Source organism: Chiloscyllium punctatum, chromosome 42 (assembly GCF_047496795.1).
Source record: "Chiloscyllium punctatum isolate Juve2018m chromosome 42, sChiPun1.3, whole genome shotgun sequence".
Lineage (NCBI taxonomy): Eukaryota > Metazoa > Chordata > Chondrichthyes > Orectolobiformes > Hemiscylliidae > Chiloscyllium > Chiloscyllium punctatum.
The window spans coordinates 36,253,722-36,281,216 of NC_092780.1; the positions used below are offsets into that span (position 1 = coordinate 36,253,722).

Consider the following 27,495-nt stretch of genomic DNA (forward strand, 5'->3'; position numbering starts at 1 on the left):
GGAGGTGTAGTGGACAGCGAAGAGGGGTACCTCAGAATACAACAGGATCTTGACCAGATGGGCCAATGGGCTGAGAAGTGGCAGATGGAGTTTAATTCAGATAAATGCGAGGTGCTGCATTTTGGGAAAGCAAATCTTAGCAGGACTTATACACTTAATGGTAAGGTCCTAGTGAGTATTGCTGAACAAAGAGACCTTGGAGTGCAGGTTCATAGCTCCTTGAAAGTGGAGTTGCAGGTAGATAGGATAGAGACGAAGGCGTTTGGTATGCTTTCCTTTATTGGTCAGAGTATTGAGTACAGGAGTTGGGAGGTCATGTTGTGGCTGTACAGGACATTGGTTAGGCCACTATTGGAATACTGCATGCAATTCTGGTCTTCTCCCTATCGGAAAGATGTAGTGAAACTTGAAAGGGTTCAGAAAAGATTTACAAGGATGTTGCCAGGGTTGGAGGATTTGAGCTATAGGGAGAGGCTGAACAGGCTGGGGCTGTTTTCCCTGGAGCGTCGGAGGCTGAGGGATTACCTTATAGAGGTTTACAAAATGATTTGGATGCGGGGGGGTGGGGGGGGGGGGGGGTATCTGACTGAGTCGAAAAGTCTGGCAAAGCACAGCCAGTCAGGCAGCATCCAAGGAGCAGGAGAATTGATGTTTCGACCATAAGCCCTTTATCAGGACTCCCACATTTGCATTGCTCACTTTCTCCTGCTCCTCGGATGCTGCCTAACTGGCTGTGCTTTTCCAGTGCCATATGTTTTGACTCTGATCGCCAGCATTTACAGTCCTCACACTCTCCTGGGGCATCTGACTGAGGTGTACAAACTTATGACGGGCATCAGTAAGCTAGATAGGAATGAATGATAAAAATGGTAGGGTGGCATAGTGACTCAATGGTTAGCATTACTGCCTCACAGCGAAGGGACCTGAGTTCGATTCCACCCTCAGGCAACTTCTGTGTGAAGTTTGTATGGTTTCCCTGTGTCTGCATGCGTTTCCTCCCACAGTCCAAAGATGTGCAGGTTATGGGGAGTGGCAATGTTAAATTGCCCATAGTGTCCAGAGATATGTAGGTTAGGTGGTTTAACCATGGGGAATATAGGGTAGGGCATGCATCTGAGTGGGATGCTCTTTGGAGGGTGGTGTAGACTCAATGGGCTGAATGGCCTGCTTCCACACTGTAGGGATTCTGTAATTCTATAATTTTTCTGTAATTCTATAATATAACCATGGGGCATAGATTGAATGTAAGTTGCAGAGGTTTTAAAGAAAAACATTTCAGCTTAGAGAGTGGTGGGTATCTGTAACCCACTGCCTGAAAATGTCGTGAAAGCAGGAACCATCATAACATTTAAAAGGTATTTGAATGATACTTGAAAGGCCAAGAACATAAGGCTATGCGCCATGTGCTGGGAAATGGGATTAGAATAGATAGGAGTTTGATGACCATCTTGAACATAATGGGCGGAATATCCTCTTTTCTGTTCTGCAGCACTGTGAAATGTACGCCTGCCTGCTAAGGGAAGCAAGGGAAAAAATAGCAAAGGCTGTGATAACCAGTTCCAATCATCTCCAGCGGAGAGTTGCTGAAGGATTGGTGGACTGTATCTCCTTTTCCACCTATCCACTCCACCCTCTCCTCCCTGACCTATCACCTTCATCCCCTCCCCCACTCACCCATTGTACTCTGTGCTACTTTCTCCCCACCCCCACCCTCCTCTAGCTTATCTCTCCATGCTTCAGGCTCACTGCCTTTATTCCTGATGAAGGGCTTTTGCCTGAAACGTCGATTTCGAAGCTCCTTGGATGCTGCCTGAACTGCTGTGCTCTTCCAGCACCACTAATCCAGAATCTGGTTTCCAGCATCTGCAGTCATTGTTTTTATCTTGTTGATGCACTGTTGCTTAAGAAGACGATCCCAAGTAGTTAAAGGTCAGCCAGTCTCACTGTCGTGGTGAGAAAATTATTGGGACAAAATTCTGAGAGATGGTATAAATCATCACTTAGGGAGGCAGGAATTAAATAAGAGCTTTAACCATGGATTTGTCGAGGGTTACTTGTGTCTGACTAAAATGAATTCATGTTTTGAGGATGTAACAAGAATATTTGGTAAAAGTTGCATGTTTTGATGTAGTCTGTATAAATTTTAGTAAAACATTTGCCATGGCAGATTCATTAGCAAATTAAAAACACATGGACTCTTCAGGAAAGTGGCTGGTTGGATACAAATTTGGTTTATTGGCAGGAAGCAAAGGGTTAAGGTTATTCAACGTGTTTGTGACTGAAAGCTTTTTCTGATGAATCTCTGAAGAACTCAGAGCTGAGACTTGCAATGTGTTGCATAAATCTGTGCTTCACACAGAACTGTAGTGGCCATGATTAAGAACTTTGACAAATGAAGCAAATCTTAGCCATTTATTTGATAGTGAGGAAGGAAACTTCAGAAACATAAGAATAGGCTGATCATTATCCACAAAGGAACATAGGTGTCTGTCTTCATTTGATGGCAATGTATACCTTGAGAAGCACAGCGACAAAAACACAGGGCAAAATGAACTGCAACTTAGGGTGTGTGACTATAGATCACTTTAAGTAGCAGGACAGGTAGATGGTCAAGAAGGTGTACAGGATATTTCCTTTATTGGTCATAGCCTGGATTATAAGAGCAAGGAGATATCATTATAGATTGTTTTGTGGAATATAGATATCATTGGCATGGTGTTATCCATCCCTTAAGAAGGTGCGTTATCTTTCTGAGTCACTGCACTCCATCTAGTGGAGAGACACTCTCAGTACTCGTTGGAAGCAGGTTCCAGGAAATGACCCAGTGACAATGAAGGAACAGCGGTATTCCAAGCTAGATTGGCATGTGGCTTTGGAGGGGAACTTCCAGGTGATGCCCTCATCCATCTGCTGCACTCGACCTTTTATGTGGTACGGGTTGTGAATTTGGAAGGTTGAAGGAGGCTTGTCGCTTTGCAGCACATCTTGCACCGTGGTGGGGGAAGTGAATATTTGTGAAAGAATGGGATTGGTGCCAGTCTTGAATTGTGTTGGACTTCTTGAGTGTTGTCAGAACAGCATTCAACTGGGGAAGTGTATTCTGTCTCAATTCTGACAGGTTCCTTGCAGATGTTCAGTACAAAGTGCAGGAGTGCCGGTTATATTTTCTTGAAAGTGCAGTTTCAGGTAGATAGGATTGAGAAGAAGGCATTTAGTATGCTTTTCGTTATTGGTCAGAGCAGTGAGTATAAGAGTTGGGAGGTCATGCTGCGGCTGTATAAGACATTGGTTAGGTCACTTTGGGAATATTGCGTACAATTCTGGTCTCCATCCTATAGGAAGGATGTTGTGAAACTTAAAAGGGTTCAGAAAAGAGTTACAAGGATGTTGCGAGGGTCAGAGAGTTTGAGCTATAGGGAGAAGCTGAATAGGCTGGAGCTGTTTTCTCTAGAATGTCGGAGGTGAGGGATGACCTTATGGAGGTTTATAAAATCATGAGGGGCATGGATAAATAGAATGGATAAATAGGGTAAATAGAAAGGTCTTTTCCCTGGGTTGGGAGAATCCAGAACTAGAGGGCATTGGTTTAGGGTGAGAGGGGAAAGATTTAAAGGGACCTACGCGGCAACTTTTTTGCACAAACTGTGGTCCGTGTATGGAATGAGCTGCCAGAGGATGTGGTGGAGGCTAGTGCTATTACAATATTTAAAAGGATCTAGATGGGTATATGAATATGAAGGGTTTAGAGAGATATGAGCCAAATACTGGCAAATGAGACTAGACTAGGTTAGGATACCTGGTTAGTATGGACGAGTTGAGCCAAAGGATCTGTTTCTGCGCTGTACATCTCTATGACTGTATGACTTTAAGGAGTTAGGAGGTGAGTTACTCTTAATCACAGAATTCCTAATCTCTGAACTACTCTTAATACAACATTATTTAAGTAGCCTGCCCAGATTAGTTTCACATCAATGGTAATCCTTCGGATGTTGTTGGTGAGGGACTCAGCATTGTCAAGGGCAGATGGTTAGAGTCTCTCTTGTTTGAGATGGTCATTACCAGGCACTTGTTTAGAACATATATTACTTGCCACATATTAACCTAAGGCTAAATGTTGTCTGAAACTTGCTGCATATAGACTAGTCCTGCTTCATGATGTGAGGAATTGTGAATGATTGTAATATTGTGCAATCGTCAGCAAACATTTCTTTTTATTGAGTTTATAATCAGTAGAAGGTCAATGAAGTAGTAGTTGTAGATGCTTAGGCTTGAGACACTCCTGGATTGTTGTCTTGGAACTGAGATTATTAGCCTCTAATAACCACAACTGTTATCTTTTCTGCTCAGCATGATACTAGCCAGTGGAGAGTGTGTTCTCTGATTGTATTGACTTCAGTTTTGCGGCGACTCCTTAATGTCACGCTCAGTTGAATGCAACCATGAGATCAAGGACAGACGCCATCTCCTGTCTTGAGTTCAGTGCTATTTTCCTGTTTGGACCAAGGCTATAATAAAGAGTTGAGTGATCCTGGCAGAACCAAACTGTAGGAGAAAGGACTGCAGATGCTGGAGATCTCGTGAAGAAGGGCTGATACCCGAAACGTCGATTCTCCTGTTCCTTGGATGCTGTCTGACCTGCTGCGCTTTTCCAGCAACGCATTTTCAGAACCAAACTGTATGTCAGTGAGTACGTTGTTGCTAAGCAAGTCCCTCTTGATCACATTATCAACAACACCTTCCATCACTTTTCTGATGATTGAGAATGGAGTAACTGGGGCAATCATTTGCCAGATTGGATCTGTCTAACTTTATATGGACAGGGTATGGCTGAGCAACTTTCAACTTTGTCTATTAAATGCCATCATCCGAGCTGTAGAGGAATAATTTGAGTTGAGGCCTAGTTTGTCTGGAGCACAGGTCTGCACTTTATTGCTGAGGTACTGTCAGGGCTTATAGCCTGTGCGGTATCTTGTGCCTTCAGCTGTTTCTTAATGTCACACAGGGTGAAGTGGATTAGCTGGAAACTGTACCACAACTTTCTAAAACACTGATTCGGTTGCACGCAAAGTACTGTGTACAGTTATGATCACCATATTGCAGGAAACATTTGATTGTAGTGGAGAGAATCCAGAGGAAATTCATAAGGATATTCCAGGAATGGAGAATTCCAGGAAAGGAGCAAGAATCAGAGAAGCTGTTCTTTTTGTATCAACATGATTAAAGGGAGAGTTCACTGATGTCTATCAAATTATCAGGTGCTTGGATAGGAGTGTAGTATTAGCAGAAGTTAATAGACAGAGACCAGGGATTTAAAGTAATTGGTGGGAAGGCTTAGGGGGATTTGCAGATTCTTTCACCTAAAGGACATGGGAGGGATGTAGGGGATCGGGATATTACTGTCTGAAAGGGTGGAAAAGTCAGAATCCCTCATTGTATTTAAAGTGCATGTTGCTGTGCACGTGAAGTGGCATAAGCTATCCACTATAGGCAGATAAGTGGGAATCGGTAGGAAACGTCTTTTTGGCCAGCACATTTAAGGTGGGCTGCAAGGCCTCCTTCTGTGCCAAACACCTTTCCAAGTTTTTTTGTTACTGTTAGTACAGATTCCTTAATCATGATAACAAGGTCAATGATGAAGTTGTTGAAGTTGTTTGGGCCCGGGTCACTACCTAGAGGAACTGAGGACTGAGATAACATATTGTCTTGGTTATTATCACTATTGCTGTTTGTGGGAACCTGCTCTGTGTAAATTGGAAGCCATATTTCATAGAGTCATAGAGTCATAGAGTCATAGAGATGTACAGCATGGAAACAGACCCTTCGGTCCAACCTGTCCATGCCGACCAGATATCCCAACTCAATCTAGTCCCACCTGCCAGCACCCGGCCCGTATCGCTCCAAACCCTTCCTAGTCATATACCCGTCCAAATGCCTTTTAAATGTTGCAATTGTACCAGCCTCCACTACTTCCTCTGGCAGCTCATTCCATACACGTACTATCCTCTGTGTGAAAAAATTGCCCTGTGGGTCTCTTTTCTATCTTTTCCCTCTCACCCTAAACCTATGCCCTCTAGTTCTGGACTCCCCAACCCTATGGAAAAGACTTTGTCTATTTACCCTATCCATGCCCCTCATAATTTTGCTTTCCCAAAATGCAGAACTTCGCATTTATCTGAATTAAATTCCATCTGCCACTTCTCAGCCCATTGGCCCATCTGGTCAAGATCCTGTTGTAATCTGAGGTAACCCTCTTCGCTGCCCACTGCACCTCCAATTTTGGTGTCATCTGCAAACTTACTAACTGTACCTCTTATGCTCGCATCCAAACCATTTCTGTAAATGACAAAAAGTAGAGGTCCCAGCACCGATCCTTGTGGCACTCCACTGGTCACAGGCCTCCAGTCTGAAAAACAACCCTCCACCACCACCCTCTGTCTTCTACCTTTGAGCCAGTTCTGTATCCAAATGGCTAGTTCTCCCTGTATTCCGTGAGATCTAACCTTGCTAATCAGTCTCCCATGGGGTACCTTGTCGAACATCTTACTGAAGTCCATATACATCACATCTACCGCTCTACCCTCATCAATCCTCTTTGTTGCTTCCTCAAAAAAATCAAGTTTGTGAGACGTGATTTTCCATGGACAAAGCCATGTCGACTATCCCTAAGCAGTCCTTGCCTTTCCAAATACATGTACATCCTGTACCTCAGGATTCCCTCCAACAACTTGCCCACCACCGACGTCAGGCCAAGTCTATACTTCCCTGGCTTGTCCTTACCACCCTTCTTGGTACAATGGTGAAGTGGTTTGGGATAGCCTGAGGTACAAATAATTTCCTTTCCAATTTCTTGTTTTCCGACCAGAATTTCTGCCCTTTCTAATTTAATGTCGTGTGTGAATTAATTCCATGGAGGCTGACATCCTGTTACCAAGTCCCCCTTTATTTACACTTGCATAGTACATGGACTCTGACCAGTTAGCTCAGAGCCAGTTCCTAGACTGAAGAGAACCCCTGAGACTCCTTTTTGTTTCTGTCAGCCAGGGCTCCCTGATTGGCCCAGGTTAGCAACCTCAATCAGGAGATCCACATGGCCAATCTCCTTCCAATCACTACAATGTGCAAACTCAGACATATAACTCTCAGTTTCTTCATCCCAGTCACCCATAAGGGCAAAAAGTTGAGGCACCAGTGGATTCCCTGTGTTAGATATTTCTCATCTGTTTCCTAGCAGCAGCAAAGAAGCTATTGTGTAGGCCACTAGCCTGTTGTGTTTGCTGGATTGCTGGGGAATGTGTACAGAAGGGACCTCGGGGAGGGGGTGGCGAGTGCAAATGTACAAAATAAATCATGAGTGATCGGATAACGCTTTGAACAAGAATGAAATCTGTGGCATCAAGAGTACACAGATTGTCAAAAAAGATTTGTTATAATCATGAAATGGATTGAAACCCAATAAAAGCATGCTTTTATAAATGGGTCAGGTGGTTATATGAGGACGAGGCTTGCTATACTTTCTTGATATTGTGATCAGAAAATGAGGTTACTATAGTTACCATGACTTGACAAAGATGTTGCTTTGATATTCACATGTGCACCATGGAGCAGCATAAACAAAATCCCAGCAGAGAAGAGAATGACAAGAGCTGATTGGTTAAGACAATGAATTCAAAATCTGTAAGGACTCTTGTGTTGCACAGGTAAAGCTCCTAACTCTGGTAGAGACCTGGGTTCAAGTCCCACCTGTTCCAGAGGGGTGTCAAAATCTGGATTGGTGGTGCTGGAAGAGCACAGCAGTTCAGGCAGCATCCAAGGAGCTTCGAAATTGACGTTTCGGGCAAAAGCCCTGATGAAGGGCTTTTGCCCGAAACGTCGATTTCAAAGCTCCTTGGATGCTGTCTGAACTGCTGTGCTCTTCCAGCACCACTAATCCAGAATCTGGTTTCCAGCATCTGCAGTCATTGTTTTTACCTCATGTGTCAAAATCTGTCTGAGAACAGGTAAATTATAATCTCTATAAGAGGATGGTGGGGCCAGGCAGCAGAGGGATTGTGAAGCGCAAGGTCTGAGAAGGAGTTTTATGAGGATGAATCAGTTTAAGGAGGCTAATGAGATGGCCCAAAAAATTAGTAAAGTTTAGATCAACATCTGTGAATGGTCACAAGTGCTGGTTTATTTGCCCTTGGAATGAAGGGTACACTGTAAAATGTACAGTAACAGCCCAATTCTTTGTTGCTCAGAGATATCGAGAGTTGTCAGATAATGGCGGCAAACCAACAATGAGGGAACATAACCTTAAAAGTAAAGTTCAGGACTTAAATTGAAAAGCACTTAGGATAGTGGATATCTGAAATTATTTCTCTTGAGGAGGCAATAGATGCTGGAGATATAATTCAAGATTTCAGGAATGAGATTGGTAGATTTTTGTTCGGTTAGGGAGCAGGCCAGTCATGAACTATTTGAGAGGTAGAGAAATCCAAAGGGCTGAATGGCGTCCTTATGTTCTTATGGGCTGAACTTTATGTTTCTTGACTGGCCAACGGAGGTTGAATGGAGGGTGAATGTTCTGTTTGCTCCCATTTGCTGTCTTAACTCATCCAGTCAGCAGACAAGCCAGTGGCCAATTGTAGGTGCAAAGGAAGCCTTGGTGGCCAATCAGGATCTGGGACACATGAAGCAGAGAGGTAATGCCATTAATAGGACTTCAGTCACAATTATAAATTACAAGGATTTGTGGTCTCTCAACCTCAATTCATATGACAGGCAAAAAACAGTACCTCAAGAAATATTCATATGCTGCCATCTTCAGTATTTACTGCTACTTTTTGCCAAGGTCCAGCTGGCAGGTGTTGTATGTAGCAGTACCAACCAGTGGCAAACCAGAGGTGCTACAAATCCTACTTTCCATATTGTGTTCAAGGGTCTATTTAATTAATAGCGACAGAAGATAAACTATTAAAGAATCTTAACAAGAAGAAGCACTTCTCTTAACAACAAGGCGTAATTATTTGCAAGATAGCACTAGATACAAGTAATATTGACTGGCTGGACATAATTACCAGGAGAAAGTGAGGACTGCAGATGCTGGAAAGTGAGTGTCGAAAAGCGTGGCGCTGGAAAAGCACAGTAGGTTAGGCAGCATCCGAGGAGCAGGAGAGTCGATGTTTCGGACATAAGCCCCTCATCAGACTATGGGTCCCACACCTTAGGAAGGATACATTGGCCATGGAAGGAATTCTACATAGTTTTACAAGAATAGTACCTGGACCTCAGGAGTTAAGTTATGAGGGGGGATTATATGCTGTAGAGTTTAGAAGACTAAGGGTGATAGGACCAAAATCTTCAAGATATAAACAGGAAAAGGCAGGGTAGATAAACTGTTTCCATTGGTTGGAGACTTGAGAACTAGGGTGTATATTCTGTAAATTAGGGATAAATTATTCAGGAGAGAATGTAGGAAGCACTTGTACACACAAAGGGTTTGGAACTCTCTTCCATAAATGGCAGTTGATGTTGAATCAGTTGTCAGTTTTAAATCTGAGTTAAATAAATTTTTGTTATGCAGGTATTAAAAGATGTGGGCCAAAGGCAGGTATATGGAGTTGGGCCACAGATCAGCAATGATCTCATTGATTAGGTGGATTAGACTTGTGGGCTGAATGGCCTATTCCTGTTCCTATGATCCTATCAGGATCCAGAGATGTTATGTCTGACCCATTGGGATCTACAGCTGGACTCTTTGACTTACGATTCTGGATTAGAGTGGTGCTGGAAAAGCACAGCAGTTCAGACAGCATCCGAGGAGCAGGAAAATCGATATTTCGGGCAAAAGCCCTTCAACATTAACCTTTCAGAACCATTGCTTCCTCATCATGTTGATCGTAAAAGACTCCCCAGTGTTTTTACTTCTGATGCGTAAATAATGCAGTGGACAATGTTGCTCTGAATAGCTTGTTACTTAGTAATTTCAAAATGGCGGAGGGCCCTGCTTTCCATGCCTGTAGATTTGGAGACACCCTGTTATACGTTTGTGGGAGACTGAAAGCCAACCTCCATGTACCTAGTCCAGCATTATCTGCACTACACTGTCATATCACACATGGTTATTTTGAAAAAGATCTTCCCTTCTCACCCTCTCACCCTCCACAGTTACTCTTGCTGGTCTTTTGCTTTCACAGACACTGGCAGTCCCTTTCTCTACCTCAGAAAAATTGCTATTCTACATCAGCAAGCCAGGGCGTATTGTGTCCTCAGCCAACATCCAGACGCCTGGCAGATTTCCTGGAGAAGCCATTCATTAAGAATCAGGAATATGAAGCATGGCTGCCTGTGCTGCTTCTTCTCCTCGCCCAGCGACTTGGCGACCACTGGCAGTCAAAATGAATTCATTGAATGCAGACTGGACTGATCCTAGAATATTTCTGGCCATCCTTCCAGTCAACAATGCAGTCACCATGCTAAGCATAGCAACTATTTAAATTGATTTAGCATCCTGAACACAGACATAGAATCATAGAGATGTACAGCATGGAAACAGACCCTTCGATTCAACCCGTCCATGCCGACTAGATATCCCAACCCAATCTAGTCCCACCTGCCAGCACCTGGCCCATATCCCTCCAAACCCTTCCTATTCATATACCCATCCAAATGCCTCTTAAATGTTGCAAATGTACCAGCCTCCACCACTTCCTCTGACAGCTTATTCCAAACATGCACCACCTTCTGTGTGTAAAAGTTGCCCCTTAGGTCTATTTTTCCCCTCTCACCCTAAACCTATGCCCTCTAGTTCTGGACTCCCTGACCCCAGGGAAAAGACTTGTCCATGTCCCTCATGATGGCTGAGTGTGAGTTAGTGCAAACCCCTACGGAAGAATTGAAGTTCACATTGAGTAGAGAACGCGAGACTGGCCAGGGAGAATATTGGAATAGTTGAGTCTGGAGCTGACGAACATAAGGATGAATGCTTCAGCAGTGGATGAGTCGAGACAGGTTGATATTGCAAAGGTGGAAGAATACCGTTTTATTAAGAGAGAGAAAATTTGGTCGAAAGCTTAGCTTGGGGTTAAGATGTTGATTTTTCCAAACAATTAGCTCCAATCTGAGACAAGGGCCAGGGAGATAAGGCTGTTTTGTCTTCTGGTTCCCACGAATTAAAAAAGTTCTTACTTTTGACTCAAAACTACTTGTGCATCATCCAGTGTAATTCTTTTTGCTCCCAGTGTGGCAGGTAGACCTTTGAGGACATTGGTTAGGCCACTGTTGAAATATTGCATGCAATTCTGGTCTCCCTCCTATCGGAAGGATGTTGTGAAACTTGAAAGAGTTCAGAAAAGATTTACAAGGATGTTGCCATGGTTGAAGGATTTGATTTATATGGAGGGGCTGAATAGGCTGGGGCTATTTCCCTGGAGTGTGGAAGGCTGAGGGGTGACCTTATAGAGGTTAATAAGAAAATGAGGGGCATGGATAGGATAAATAGACAAGGTCTCCCCTAGGGTGGGGGTGTTCAGAACTAGAGGGCATAGGTTTAGGGTGAGAGGGGAAAGATATAAAAGGGACCTAAGGGGCAACGTTTTCATACAGAGGGTGGTACATGTATGGAATGAGCCGCCAGAGGAAGTGGTGGAGGCTGGTACAATTGCAGCATTTAAAAGGCATCTGGATGGGTATATGAATAGGAAGGAGTGGACATCAAACCTACAGCTCAGCGAGCAAACCTACATCCTAAACCCCAACCTGAGCTACAAACCTTCATAAACCTTGCTAATAGGAAGGGTTTAGAGGGATATGGGCCAAGTGCTGGCAAATGGGACTAGATTAAAAATCACACAACACCAGGTTATAGTCCAACAGGTTTAATTGGAAGCACACTAGTTTTCAGAGCGACGCTCCTTCATCAGGTGATTGTGGAGGGCTCGATCGTAACACAGAATTTATAGCAAAAATTTGCAGTGTGATGTAACTGAAATTATACATTTGAAGAATTGATTGTCTGTTAAGCCTTTCATCTGTTAGAATACAGTGATAGTTTCACTTCTTTCATGTGTAAATCACAAAACCCTTTTTTTTGAAAGTTGCATTCTCGGGTTAGCTGTTAACAATGGTGATAGCTAAACAATATGTTGAAGGTGTTAGCCCCCTGTGTTCTCTGTCTATGACCTGATGTTCAGATTGATTCAAATCTAAAAAGTGAGATAACAGAGTTTTGCATAAATTCATGCAGTTTTTGAGCTCAGAGTTCTACATGAATGTATGGAGTTTTTGAGCAAAGTGCAATGTAACTCTGCTAGTACAAAAAAAACCCGGCATCTCCGAATCATGGGACTAGATTAGGTTAACATAGCTGGTCGGCATGGACAAGTTGGACAAAGGATCTGTTTCCGTGCTGTACATCTCAATGAATCTATGACTGAAGGGCATTATTGTGTGAGGTAAGGTTCTGAAAGGATGGATGTCAGAGACTGAATTAAGCTCTACCCAGTCTCAGGATGTCATGCAGTCTTGGGTGAAGTCGAGGAGTCCAGACGTGTTAACCCTGGCTCCTGATCGTCTAAGTAATTATGTCGCTATAGCTGTTGTAAATCCCTATCATGCAATGAACTACATCTTGTTATTAAGACAAGTGCCTCTTCTTGTTAAGATTCACCAGAGACTCTCTACTGCTGTTAATCAAACAGGCCTTTAAACTCAGTACAGAAAGGAGGATTGGTGGCAGCATGCTACTTTAAGCAATACTTGGCAGTATTTGGTTCTGATATTTATGGCATACATCAGTAAATGTAATATCTCGAGGCATACTTTTACATAACAAGTAATTCCTAGCTCCATATGAATTGTACAATAATATAACAAAAGATTTGAAATTTCTGATGAGGACTGAAGATGATAACTTTGGTCTTTTCCATGTTGAAATAAAAAAGCGACAAGGTTGAACTTATTCACTGTTTATCTCTCACAGTTAGCAAAAAATATTCACATCTCTAATGGATTAATTCTTTTATTAGCTCACCAAGAAATGGTTCCATCAAAGGATCTGCACAATGTTTTATCTGAAGTCCATTGCATTTCTTTTCTAACATGTTCCCTCAGTGAAAAGAGGTGACTTTTCAGAGGTGAATGCAGCACTGAGTAGAAATTGGGCTTTACTTTGTAAAGTTGCTGATTTGTACACAGTGTTTCTTTTCTAAACATTTGATTCAGAGCCAGAGCCGTTGTAATTTAACTCTTAAGTTGGCAAAACGTCTTTTAAAGATTCCCTGGCTGTTCCTGTAAATTGAGTGGTGGAGTGGATGTGAGGAGTGGGGAATGAAGGGAATTCAGTTACCTCTTGTCGTGTGGGGACCAGATCTAGACCCAGTGAAATATTGTTCACTACAGTTTGGCATGAGTTCTGTTGCTTTCACTATATAGTTCATTCTACTGCGTTCATTAATCGCCGTTCTCCTGTAAATAGAAATTTGAAGCATTACGTTACTGAAATTTCAATTTCACCTGTCATACTTTGCGCACCACGCATTGTGCATTTATTTTGAACTTTCTCTCTAATCGGTACTTAAAAGATTTATTGCACTATATGTACTGCTTTATACATATGATGTGGAGGTGCCAGTGTTGGACTGAGGTGGACAATGATAGAAGTCACATGACTATGTTATTGTCCAACAGGTTTATTTAAAATCACTAGCTTGTGATTTTGAAATACTCGCATTTTTCTTTTTTAACTAAAATAGATAATTCCAATTTTTTTCAGAATTTTATTCAATCGTTATTCCATACCTTTGCCTGTCCAACCAACCTAGCTGTGTCGCTCTGCAAACCTTTAAACCTCTTTATCACTTATTTTACCAGTTAGTTCTGACCATAAATTTGGATATAATATGTTTAGCTCCTCAGCTAATCATTAATATTGATTATAATTTAGCTGAGGCCAGGTGCTGAATATCAAGTTGTATCTCATTAATTGCAGCTTGCCGAACTGAAATATTGTTATTGAGTTTGAAAGAACAGGGATGTAGTCAAGATCTGTGAGGTTTTATCGATTTTATTAATGCAATGTCTGCCCATCCTGTGATGGTGTTCCCACAATGAATTTGCAAAGCCCAGGAATCACAAGCTTGTGATTTTAAGTAAGCCTGTTGCACTATAACCTAATGTCGTGTCACTTCTGGCAGTATGCTCTTACACAGAGCACCCCTTTAACTTCAGGAGCTCGAAGTGTTTTATTCTGTTTTCCAAGAATGCAACAGGACAAAGGAAGGTAATTTGTAACATTGTACCTCGACTGGCTCTTTGAAAAGTCATTTAGATAGTTGCTCTCATCTACTCTACCCTTCATCTCAAAATTCCTTTCTTTTTCAAGGATATGTTCATTTTCCCCTCAAACCTGAACCTGTTTCCACCAGATTTTCAGACTTTCCCCATGGTAACGATTTTGCATTGAAACATTTCTCCCCATCACCCCCCTGGTTCTTTTGTTAATCATCACATGTTTACTTCTGGTTTTACTAATATGACTATGCTGTAATTGGGACTGAATCCACTGCACAATGGCATTCTTTGCTTCTGTTTGACGGTTTTAAGGAACTGCTGTAACTGTGGATGAAGTAAAATGGCTCTCAAAGAGTAAATTCTTCTTCCAGTGGACACAAAACAGACCCTCTATATTGGAGCACATCCAAGAAACACTTAAAAGACTTGACATAGTTGAAGGAGATTTAGGGCAGGAGCCTACACAAGAACTCCTTAATAATATGAATGTGGAACCAATCCAGTTCCTGATTTTTGTCAAGAGATTTGTAAAATGGCTGATAGAGGATTTGTTAATATGGTGAACGGGAGAAGGAGTACAGACCAGGGGTATGAGGTAAAATCTGTGATAAAATCCATGAGAAAATAGGGTTTCATTGCTCTTACCCCTATAGCCAGGAAGCAAACTATGTGAGGCATTCTGCAAAATGATCGTTGTGAGCACGAACAATACTTTTTTAAAAACTGGCCTTTGTACAGTTTTGTTGGACTCAGTTTAAACTAAACAAGTTAATTCATTGTAGCCTGTCACTGCTGTCATGGTGAAATCTAAAGAACCATAGTCCCATAGGTTACAAATGATCCATTATAAAATGTTCTATACTTATCATAAAAACACAAATGTATTGAAAGATGGTATTTTATATGAAGCAATGCTGGTTTATATTTCAGAGATGTCAACTGCTTGAAGTGCTCTGAGGGAGTTCCATGCTAAACAGTGCCTAACAGTTGAATCATTTGCTTCTGGTGAGGTAAGAATGTGGATTTCACGTTGAACTATCGGGGAGATAAATACTTCTAGATGCCAAATGACCAGGTGCATAGCCAGGTTTTAAAGGTTACTCCAAGGCCAGGAATCCTGGGAAGTCCTGGCATTGGTCACTACTTCTCAATGTATCACTGTGAGAATATAAGCAGGGCAACATAGTGGCATGGTTCATAGTTTGTCAGACGGGTTTGGGAAGATTGGGTGTGAAAACTCACTAAAACTCATAGAGAGAAACCTTGTAGGAAACTGAACAAAAATGACACTTAGCCGAGTTTTGGGAAGATTCAGTCCAGTCTTTCCGAGAACATTCTCCTCATTCCAGGGACCAATTTAGTACACCTTTGCTGCCAACTATTTATGGCAAGCACATTCTTCCTTATAGGGGACCAGAGTTGCGCACAATATATTTGTTATGGCCTCAGCAATGCCTAAATGCAATGAGACTCTTTGCTTATAATATAACTATTTGGAATAAAAGTTAAAATACCATTTGCCTTCCTCATTGCTTGCTTTACCTGCATGCTAACTCACTGTGATTCATGTAGAAGGACACTAAGATCTTGTGAATGCAAACATTTCCCAGTTTTTCACTATTCCAAAAATACTCAGAAATACATTTTTCATTTTTTTTTACTAAAATGGATAATTCCAATTTTTTCAGAATTTTATTCAATTGTTATTTCATATCTTTGCCTGTCCAACCATTCTAGCTGTGTCACTCTGCAAACCTTTACATCCCCTTTATCACTTATTTTCCCAGTTAGTTATGTCCATAAATTTGGACATAATGTGTTCAGCTCCTCATTTAATCATTAATATTGATTATAATTGGCTGAGGCCAAGTTTTAGATTAGATTACTTACAGTGTGAAAACAGGCCCTTCGGCCCAACAAGTCCATACCGACCCTCCAAAAAGCAAACTACCCAGGCCCATTCCCCTACATTTACCCCTTCACCTAACACTACAGGCAATTTGGCATGGCCAATTCATTTAACCTGCATTTTATTGGAATGTGAGAGGAAACCGGAGCACTTGGAGGAAACCCACGCAGACACGGGGAGAATGTGCAAACTCCACACAGACAGATACCCAAGGTGGGAATTGAACCTGGGTCTCTGGCACTGCGAGGCAGCAGTGCTAACCACTGTGCCACTGCTGAGTATCAAGTTATATCTTATTAATTATAGCTTACCAAACTGAAATATTGTTATTGGGTTTGAGAGAGCAGGGATGGAGTCAAAACCTGTGAGGTTTTATTGATTTTATTAATATAATGTCTGCCCGTCCCTAATTCCCCTGGGAATTTGGTGTTAGGTTTTCGAGTGATGGTGTCCTCACAATGAGTTTGGAAAGCCCAGGAATTTAACCTTGCAGTAATGTAGCCGTAATGGAGTAAGTTCAATTCATGATGCTGTGTGACCTGGACATGATGGCATTCCAAGTCACGGGCCCGTTAAGAGCAATTATCAGAGGACGATTGGATCCTCCTCCATAATGATGTCCAACAGCTTTGATCATGTTTTAGCTTAAATGTTTTCAATGATGGTAAGCTCAAACGATCATCTATAGCCTACTGGCCATGCTTAATTGAACAGCAAGTACATCATCTGACCTTTCAGTCCACTGCTTGTATGCTACCTCTCTGCAAGATGAACTTGGCCTTCCTCATGATGCTGTACTTTTTCTCTTCACGCAATTATCCAATTCCCCTTTTGAAAGCCATGGTTGAATCAGTCTCCAGCAAACTCCCAGTCAGTGCATTTCAGATCTAACTGCTTGATGCGAAGAAAAATATATCCTCATCTCAGCTTTTCTCATTTTAAATTTGTGTCCTCTGGTTCAAACTGATCACTAATGGAAACATATTCTTCGTGTCCATTCTGCTCAGCCTCCTCATGATGTTGACATCTTTGATCCATGTCGACCTTCACTTCTCTAAGTACAGTAGCCCCAAATTCTCCATAAAACTGAAGTCCTTTACATCTGGAACCATTCTTGTCAATCTGTTATGCGCTTTATCAATTGCCTTTATATCCTTCCTAAAGTGTCGTGCCGAATATTTGATGCAGTTCATGCTGATTTACTGCTTTGTAAAGCTTTACCGCACGTTGGCTGATTTACTTCATTTATAAAACTCAAAATTCTGTATGCCTTTAAACCACTTTCACAACTGCTCATCCACATTGAGCTGCTAGCATGTCCTTTTGTTCCTACACCCCCTTTAAAATGGTATCCTCTATTATTTACTTACATAATTGTTATTGAAGTAAATAAAATGTCTTTCTAATTTGGATTTCAGATAAGATGAAGCCATAGCCAAGTGCGAGGACAACGGGACAAAGTCAGTGCCTCATCCAACTTAAAACACTTCTGTAGCTTTGTTGCCATGGAGACTGTGGTTATTGTAGCAATTGGGGTCCTTGCGACTATCTTTCTAGCCTCCTTTGTGGCTCTTGTCGTTGTCTGCAGACACCGTTATTGCCAGCCCAGCAACCTGTTACACCCATTTGACTCAAAGTAAGTGCCATGAAGGCTTGAGGCCTAGCCCCTTCTGGAAATGGTTCCGTTCATTTTCATGTTGATATTGTTCAGCTGCAGTAATCATTAGAAGTACTTATTGAAGCCGTTAATTCACAATAAGGGGACAACTCAAAGGGATTTTTCAAATTTAATACATTACTTCAATTACTGTAATGTATGCTGGGATAATCCTAGCTCCATAAGTCCAAGTGGCTCTGTTTACCCACATAGTACTGACTACATTTAAACATGTTCATTGGATTAGAAGCATTTTGGGATATTCCCTAAGAATGCCAAATATAAATGCAAACATTTCCTTCATTTTTCTGGCATGGGAAGCCATTCAGTTCATCAACACTCAGTTTGATGGCAACTTGGAATGAGCAACAAATGCTGACATCCTATAATATGGAGAATAAAGAGAGAGAAAGATATAAGCACAAGCGACTAAAAACCTGACGTAGAAGCATGCCTTAAGAGTGCCTTAAAGGAGAGAGAAGCAGAAAGCTTTCCGGCAGTTGGATAAGTACATCAATAGGAAAGGTTTGGAGGGATATGTGCCAAATGCATGCAAGTGGGACTGGTTTAGTTTGGGAACATGGTTGGCGTGGATTAGTTGGACCAAAGGATCTGTTTCCATGCTGTGTGACTCTCTGACTCTAAGTCAACCAATACCATTCACTGTTGAACAATCCAATCAGCCCTACTTCTCTGTTTGATAGCTTTAGTCCTGAAAATCTATTTCCTTCAAGTGCTAATCAATTTTCTTTTGAAATCATTGATAGTTCCTGTTTACACTATCCTGTTATGCAATGAATTCCAGATTATTACCACTCACTGGATATTAAAGTTCATCCTCACATTCCCCCTGTTGCTAATTCTGAAAACTGTGTATCATTTTACTTGTCTAGTTGATGGAAAGAGTTTTTTTAATGCCTGCTCTATCTAAACATAACATAAATTTGTACACCTCCAGCAAATCTCCCCAAATCTCCTTCGCTGTATGGATAATAACTCCAGTCTTTCCAACCTATTCTTGTAACTAAAACTCCCATTCTGATAAATCACCATCGTACCTTTTCAAGAAATTTTACATCTTCCGAGATTGTGGTGACCAGAACCTGATGCAACTAATCAGAGCTTCTCAAAGGTTCAGCATAACATCCTCACTTTTACATTCAATTTGTTTATTCCTGAAGTCCAGGATCCCATATATCCTTCACTAACTGCTTTCTGAATATGTCAAGAGTTGATGCACATCCCTCTGGTCCTGAACACCTTTTTAGAATTGTACCATTAATTCCCTTCTTCCAAAATGTGACACCTCTGATTTTTCAGTATTGAGCTCCACCTGATATATATATGTCCATTCTGCTAGCCCATTTTATGTATGTCCTGTTACAAACTATTTCATCCTCAAGTTTTGTATGGTTGTCAAAATTTTAGATCTTATTCCATATTTCTAGATCATTGAAGGGCCTGTTCTGTGCTGTACTGTTCTATGTTCTATGTTCTATTGGCATGTGGCACAAAGTTCAATGATCCTTGCGTGGACTCATAGAAAACATTATCCTCCAGTCCAAGAAACAACAGACTTTCACAACTCAGTTTTGCATCCATAAATGATTTCTTATCCAACTACCAATTGAATATTTACCCTGCTACTCCATAAGCCTCAAATTCATTGACCAGTCTCTTAAGTAATACGTTGTCAAAAGTCTTCTTAAAATTCATATCGACATTTAATGCATTACTTTCATCAAACTTCTCCATTATTTCATCAAAGCAAGTCAGATATACACTATCTTTCATAAATCTGTTCTGCCTCTCCTTACTTAACACAGCTCTTTCCATATTCCCATTGATTTTTTCCTTGATTATGGATCTCAAAACTTTAGATTAAGGACATTCTCCTGAAAGCATTTCAGAACTTCCTCCATCTTCCTCAAACTTTATTGTAGCATGTATTTCACTTGTTATTTGGATAATGAAAATGCTAAAATATCTGATCTCTAATTCATGTAAATCTTTGGGATTCCCCTTCAAATTCATTCCTTTGTTTTATTCTCACATGACTTAGCATCCAATAGAATTCCCAAATGGTGTGATCTTACCTTTTTTTGCATTTTACCTGTGATTAACTGGACTCTGTCCTTGCATTCTCAAAGACATTCACTCTTTTCAACACCACAATGTCAGCCCTCATCAGGACAGCCAGTCCATCTTCCTTTTATCCTTCTCCATCTTTTCTGAGCACTTTATATCCTTGAATATTAAGCTCACAGCCTTAACCATTTTTAAGCCTTGGTTCTGTTATTGTCATGACATTGATGCGAGATAGAAGTCACCACACAACAGTTAGCAGATCACAACTCTGTAGCAGCTTCGGGACTACCAATAACTGCACCTCATTTGTTTCTATCTGCACCAAGCCAAAGATCCAACATGAGTCAATGCATTTGTTGTGCACCTCAGGGAGTTTGAGCATTCAATTGGACAAGAATTTCTAATAAGTTGTAATAGTCTGTCTCTAAATATTTCTTGGCCTTGTGATAACAGCCTGAAGACTGCAAAAGTGTGGGCTGTATCCTAAAAAAGGAAACATTTGATATGTCTGTGGGTGAAGAGACTATTTCCCAAGCTCCTTTGTACCACACCTCACAGCTTAATGTCAGTGAGCTAGGTTTAACTTAGTTCTGTTTGTTTAAAGATCTTGGTTTTCACCGCAGACAAACAATGAATTATGAATCTTGAATTAAATAATTCACCGGCCAGCTCCCTGAGGGGAGAGTGCTCTCTTGAAAATTCTCAACGGTGACTGAAATTCTAAAAAACAGGGATCCAGACAAACAAAGACCGAAGGAGACCCAGTGCATTAAAAAGTCTGGGACATGTCAAGGTAGAATAAATTACATTCATGGTAATGGCTGACATAACCACTGTTGCTGAAGAGTGTCTTTCACAAATTTTCACTATTGTAACATTTGGTGATGGGCTCCCTCTGCTGGATCTTTCAAAGAAGAAAACACTGAGAAGAATATGTTCCTGATATTTTTGTGGAGAATTACATAAAAAGGATTTTTTCTGGGATATCCTGAAGCTATTCTTTCTCCCCTTCGTCCTGATTGGGTTTTCTCAGTCACATTTGAGAATTTTCAATTCCTGGTTTCAAGTGTATTTTCACTTAATACGCACACTATAACCTTTGACCTGTAACATGTCTATTTGACTGAGCTGGGATGTGTCACATGTTTGAGGCATTGAGTTGAGGTTCTACACCAGGCAGGAAGTTAATTAATCTAGGATGACATGCTAATACCATGCAGTAAGATCAGACATACTTTCATGTCAGTAAACATTAACAGGTTTTATTAAGCATAATTATATCCACTGGCGCTCCATTAGCTCAGTTGGCTGGGAAGCTTTGCAACCCAGAGTGATGCCGACAATGAGAGTTCACATCCTGCATCAACTGAGGTTACCATGAAGGATTCTCTTTTTCAATCTCTCCCCTTGCCTGAAGTGTGGTGACCCTCAGGTTAAACCACCCCCAGTTATCTCTGTCTGATGAGAGAGTAACCTAGTCTGTTAAGACTATGGCAGCTTTGCCTTTTATACAAGGCATGTTAAAGAGGCTGTTTCTGGAATCCTGCAGACTGGGACTCAGATCTGGCATCACTGGTTATGTGCATGATCAGTAACTATTCTTAAAGTAAGTGTAAGTAATTATTCTAGAACTATTCTTAACATAAGTAATTAATCATTTTACTCCACATTTCTCCTCAAGTTCTTTCAGAACTAGCCTCTTTAACCATCAACATTCAATTGTGATATTCTACCTCTTTGCTTCCTCTGTGTTCTCCCCTCTCACAAGGCACTTTTGGCTGAGCTAAGAATTTTCATTCATGTTCTCAGTCCCTGGGGTAGTCTTTGGATGTTTGGGCTTCCTCATTGTGTTGGAAACCAACCACAGTGGTGGAGTGAGCTGGCAGCCTCCTCGGGATCGATAGTTCCTGGGCTGTGAAGGCTAATCAGGGAAAACCTAATTGGAATGCCTTTATTCATCAGTTCATTGTAAATAGGAGTTGGGATGTCATGTGGCAATAGTTTGGCCACTTTTTGAAAATTGAATTCAATTCTAGTCTCTCTGCTATACGAAAGATGTTGTTAAACTTGAAAGAGTGCAGAAAAGATTTACAAGGATGTTGCCAAGGTTGGAGGGTTTGAGTTACAGGTAAAGGCTGAATAGGCTGGAGCAATTTTCCCTGGAGTGTTGGAGGCTGAAGGGTTATTGTATAGAAGTTTATTAAATTATGAGGGGCATGGATAAGGTGAATTGCCAAACTCTTTTTCCCAGGGTAGGGGAGTCTAAAATTAGAAGGCATAGGTTTAAGGTCAGAGGGGAAATATTTAAAAGAGGCTGAAGGTGCTGGTGCATATATGGAATGAGCTGCTAGAGGAAGTGGTGGAGGCTGGTACAATTACAACATTTCAAAGGCAGAGGCTACTTTACCAGGAAGAGTTTAGAGGGATATGGGCCAAGTGCTGATAAATGGGACTAGATTAATTTAGGATATCTGGTTGGCATGGACGAGTTGGACCGAAGGGTCTGTCTTCATGCTGTACATCTCTATGACTCTAAGTGGTGACCAGCCAGCAGTCAAACTATCACAACTCCTTAAAGAGGAAGATGACAAACTGAAATTCTCTCTTTCACATCCATCCTCTAGACAAGGCTAATGGCTTTGAGATATTATCCTGGACTATTCATTCAGAGACCCAGGAAATGTTCTAGGGAGCTGGTTTTCAATCCCACTATGGCAGATGGTGGAATTTGAATTCAGCAAAAAAAAAAGTGGAATTATTCTCTTACCTCCAGACTGCTCTCATTTCACAGAATTATCCCAGACTTAGCATTTTTTAAAATCAGTCACTAGATGCCATGTTGCTGTCTAGGCCAGCATTTATTGCCCTACCAAAGTTGCGCATCATCAGTGCTGCACTGTTTAATAAAGAATAATGTTGTTTGGGGATGACCTAAAAAGTATCAGTAATCTCTCTTATTACAGAGATAGACAACCTGTATCTGACCTCGGTCATGTTATGTATTATAGTTGGTGTGTGTTATGTTGGGACAGTGTCATGTGAGCACTCGATGAGTCATCAGCCACGTTCAAGGGCTTGTTCAGACCGGTATTGAGTTTTTACAGAGTGCACGGCTACAGAATAAAACCGCTCTGTTGGGATTGCAGCCAATGATGAGCTTGTGTGTTTTTTAAACTCTGACTGGGCCCTAGTAATTGCCTGGTACAGAATAAATTCTTATTGTGATTCTTCCTGTAACTTGAAGTTTGATTGAAGATGATTGGTAAAATTGATACAGGTAATTGGAATGGCAAATGAAACATTGGCCTTTATTTTGAAGGGAATGAAGTAAAATAAAAGGAAACTGCATGTAGACTGTAGTCCACCCTCATTAAAATGAGAAATGCCAGAATTGGGGCATGCAACACTTTCTTCACAACAGAGAAGCTCTGCCTTGGCAAATATCAGCTCATCTGCCTGTGCGGGTGATCATTAAAGGTCTCAGAAAATTCCAAAAACTGTCTTGAGGGAAAAGATGTCTCTCTCCAATTATAGCATAATGGATTGTGAATAATTCAAAGGACTCCCATCTTAGTCATTAAATCACAGCTTTAGTGGTATGCAACCATCACAATGGAAAATGAGCCCCAGATCAGTACCTATACCAAAGTATTGGAAAGATTCAATCACGTCCAAATGCTTCCTTAACATTCACAATTTCCATTTCAACTGGGGATCGTTAGAGCAGCCAAAGCTCCGAGCCCCTGTCAATCTCTCCTTTGTTGAGCAAATGGAGCTAAAGCTAGTCATAGATCATTTTTAGGTTGTAAAGAATAATTTTAGAATAGACAGAGGATTATTACTTGGTCTACCCAAGGTCAATCATCTCAGGTCCAAGACATCTCTGCAGGAGTTCCTCAGGGTCATGTCCTAGTCCCATATGTCTTCAGCTGCTTTAACAATGACTTTCCCCCCCATCCTAAGGTCAGACATGGGGTTGTGCGCTAATAAGTTCTTATTGTGATTCTTCCTGTACCTTGAAGTTTGATTGAAGCTGATTGGTAAAATTGATACAGGTAATTGGAAAGGCAAATGAAACATTGGTCTTTATTTTGAAGGGAATGGAGTATAATAAGAGGGAACTGCATGTAAACTGTAGTCCACCCTCATAAGAGTCTTTGGCACCATTCAAAATTGTTCATACTGGAACAGTCCACCAGCAAAATTGAGATAACATTCAGACTTGGTGCTGATATGTGTCAAGTCTCATTTGTACCACACAGATATTATGACCATTCCTTGAGCAAGCTTTCCCAATTTATTATGGTTTCAAATGGGATATCCCAAATTGTCAAGATCCCAGGTGGGAAGGGATGAACTAACCCCCCTCTTTTATTTTTTGTGCCCCTTCCTTAGTTGATGGCAACAGGGTTAGTTTAATAAGGACCCCTTCCCTTTCTCCTAGATTGAAAGAATTTATATTTTAAAAGGAGAAAGTGAGGACTGCGGATGCTGGAGATCAGAGTTGAGAATGTGGTGCTGGAAAAGCACAGCCAGTCAGGCAGCATCTGAGGAGCAGGAGAATCAATGTTTCGGGCATAAGCCCTTCATTAGGAACCTTTATGTTGAAGGGCTTATGCCCATAACATTGATTCTCCTGCTCCTTGGATGCTGCCTGACCAGCTGTGCTTTGCCAGCATCCCACTCTCAACCCATGTTTTAAAAAGAATCAATTTAACCATGCTTTCTTAAGCTAACAAAAGAACGAGTTTATTAATGACTAATGAGGAGTGATAACAGAACACATACAGGCAGATTAGACCGTGAGACATGAGTCTAAAACAAGGATAAAAGTTAGAAAAGACATAGGGTTCAATCTCTGAGCTTTGTGAAAAATAAAGGATTGGACATGACAGAATTATACAAGTACAACCAGTAGCAGCTCCAACAACTCTCAAGAGGTTCAATATCATCTAGGACACAGCAGCTTAGTCCATCTCACACCTTCACTGCCTCCATTGTCGATGCAAAGTGGCAGCAGTGCGTACCACTGACACGATGGAGTGCAACAGCTCATCAAGTAACCTTCAAAAATCATCCAAAATTGTGACTTCCACTACTTTGGACAGGACCCAAGTGGGGTTGTGAGCTGAAATTGTGGGGTTGTGAATTTTGACAGGACAATGGCTGACCCTCCTCTTCTTCCTCTCATTAGTCTTTCCCTCCCTCTGTCCCTACCTTTCAGTGAAGGGTCACAGCAATTTCTGAGCTGCAAAATGTGGACATGGTTGGAAAATGTTTGGGAACCGCCAGCTGAGAAGGAGAAGAGTAGCAGATGCATTGGAGCACCGTCAGCTTCCCTCCAAATCACACACGATCCTGACTTAGGGATATATCCCTGTTTCTTCACTGTTACTGAGTCAAAGTCCTGGAACTCCCTCTCTAAGAGCACTGTAGGTGTACCTTCAGGCATGGACTTGAGCAGTTCAAGAAAGCAGCCCAGCGCCTTCACCGAGTTAATTAGGGATGGGAAATAAATGCTGGCCCAGTTAGTGTTGCCCACCATCTTTGATTAAATAGATTAAGCATTTGTGTTACTCATTGTGTGTTTTTCCAAGCTTCGGATTTACCCAGTCGCTTTATTTCCCTTGCAGGCCTACAGTGGATCTCATTGGTGCAATGGAAACCCAGAGTGAGCCCTCAGAATTGGAACTGGATGATGTTGTTATCACAAACCCACACATTGAGGCGATCCTGGAAAATGAAGACTGGATAGAGGATGCTTCGTATGTACAGCATTGCCTTTAATTACTGATTTAGCAACAGTCCTGAACAAATGCTAATCAAATCTTCCTTATGATCTCAGGATTATAAACATGAAACGATTAGCATTCCCCACTAAGCTAACCCTTTGGTATGTAGACAGCATGTGCTCACTTGCTTTCACTTGCCCTCAGGCAACCAGCAAAGACTTGGCTGATACTTCAGTGCAGTATTGAGAGATGACATTTCAGACTGAGGCTTGCACTGCCTTCCCAGGTGAATGCCAGAGCTCCTCAGTCGCCATTTCAAAGAAATCTCACCAATTTCTCAACAAATTCCTCAAACAATTCAACTGGGGAGGAAAGCAAAACAGCCCATTATCTCATTGCTATTTGTGGGAACTTGCTGTGCACCAGTTGGCTGCCACCTCTCTGACATTAGAACAGGGACTACGCTGCAAAAGCTCAGAATTGGCTGTACAGTGTTTTGACATGTCCCAAGATTGTGAAAGATGCCAAAAATACTGCATCTGTTTCTGGTCTCTCTGTGATAGGGAGGATAGTTTCAAGCTGGAGAGGGTTCATAAAAGATTTACCAATATGTTGCTGGGAATAGAAGGTTTGAGTTATAGGGAGAAGCTGGGATTTTTTTCACTGGAGGTTGGGGGGTGACCTTTTTTAAAATCATGATGGGTATGGATAAGGTGTCTTTTCTCCTATGGTGGGAGGTTTCAAGATTAAGGGGCATATTTTTAAGGTGAGAGGAGAAAGACTTAAAAATTATATGAGGGGCAACTTTTTTACACAGAGTAGTTCATGTGTAGAATGAACTGACAGGCAAAGTAGTACTTGTGGGTACAATTACAACATTTAAAAGACATTTGGATAAGTAAATGAATAGGAAATGTTTGGAGGGATATGGGCCAAGCATTGGCAAGGAAGGCTAGTTTAATTTGGGATTATGGTTGGCATGGACTGGTTGGACTGAAGGGTCTGTATGACTCTGATCCTAAATGCAAATTCTTCCTTACTGCAGTCACTAGGAGCTGAATGGGAATGACTTAGTGGCAAATCTTTTGTTTGATTTTCTTTCTTCCATCTCATATCCTATCAGGAAATGTCTAGGATCTGATCGAGCAGTTGTGTGGTAAAGATTAAGTCTGGTCTGAGGGAGCGTTAGAAATACAGTGACATAAAGCTTGATTTTCTAGTCAGGATTATTTGAATGTGAGCAGAAACTTCTTTAAAATAGACAGGTTGGTGTTAAAATATTGATCAGAAAATTGAAATCACTTTGCCTTGAAGTTTTGTCAACTTTCAGAAGACATTATTTGGTGAATGACAAGATTTTGTGATAGATTTCTTTCTAAAATGATGAAGCAAATCGGAGTTCATCCTTTAACTGCATTTTATCTGGTAGCCACACGGGGGCAGTAGAGTAACAGTATCGTGACTGGATTAAGAATCCAGAAGCTCAGGCAACCATTGCTGATTATCATAAAACCCCATCTGGTTCATTAATGCCTTTGACGGAAGGAAATCTGCCATCTTTGCACGGACTACACGTCTCCAAACTCACAGTAATATTTGCTTATATTAACTTTTATTTGCTCTGTGAATTAGCCCAGCAAGCTACTCATTTATATCAAAACATGTGTAGTAAATAAAGAATGAAGGCAGCCAGATCACAAGGTGTTGAGCTAACCACTGGAAACGACCAACAGCAAACATAGCCCAAATCAACTCTGCAGAGACTTTCGTATGATCGCTTGTGCCAAAATTAGGAGAGCTGTTCCACAGTCTAGTCACTGCCTAATGTAGGTGAAAGTGAG

At 41.4% G+C, this 27,495-nt stretch overlaps 1 protein-coding gene across 2 annotated transcripts in view; it reads left to right on the forward strand.

The window, feature by feature from the left end:
* Positions 1–27,495, forward strand: part of tmem98 (transmembrane protein 98) — a 59,669-nt gene that overhangs the window by 12,455 nt on the left and 19,719 nt on the right. For both annotated transcript variants that reach the window (XM_072561801.1, XM_072561802.1), the window contains exons 2-4: positions 15,199–15,278; positions 17,596–17,813; positions 25,556–25,687. In XM_072561801.1, the coding sequence (XP_072417902.1) occupies positions 17,683–17,813; positions 25,556–25,687 (263 nt within the window). In that variant the 5' untranslated portion in view covers positions 15,199–15,278; positions 17,596–17,682. The remainder of the gene's footprint in view (positions 1–15,198; positions 15,279–17,595; positions 17,814–25,555; positions 25,688–27,495) is intronic.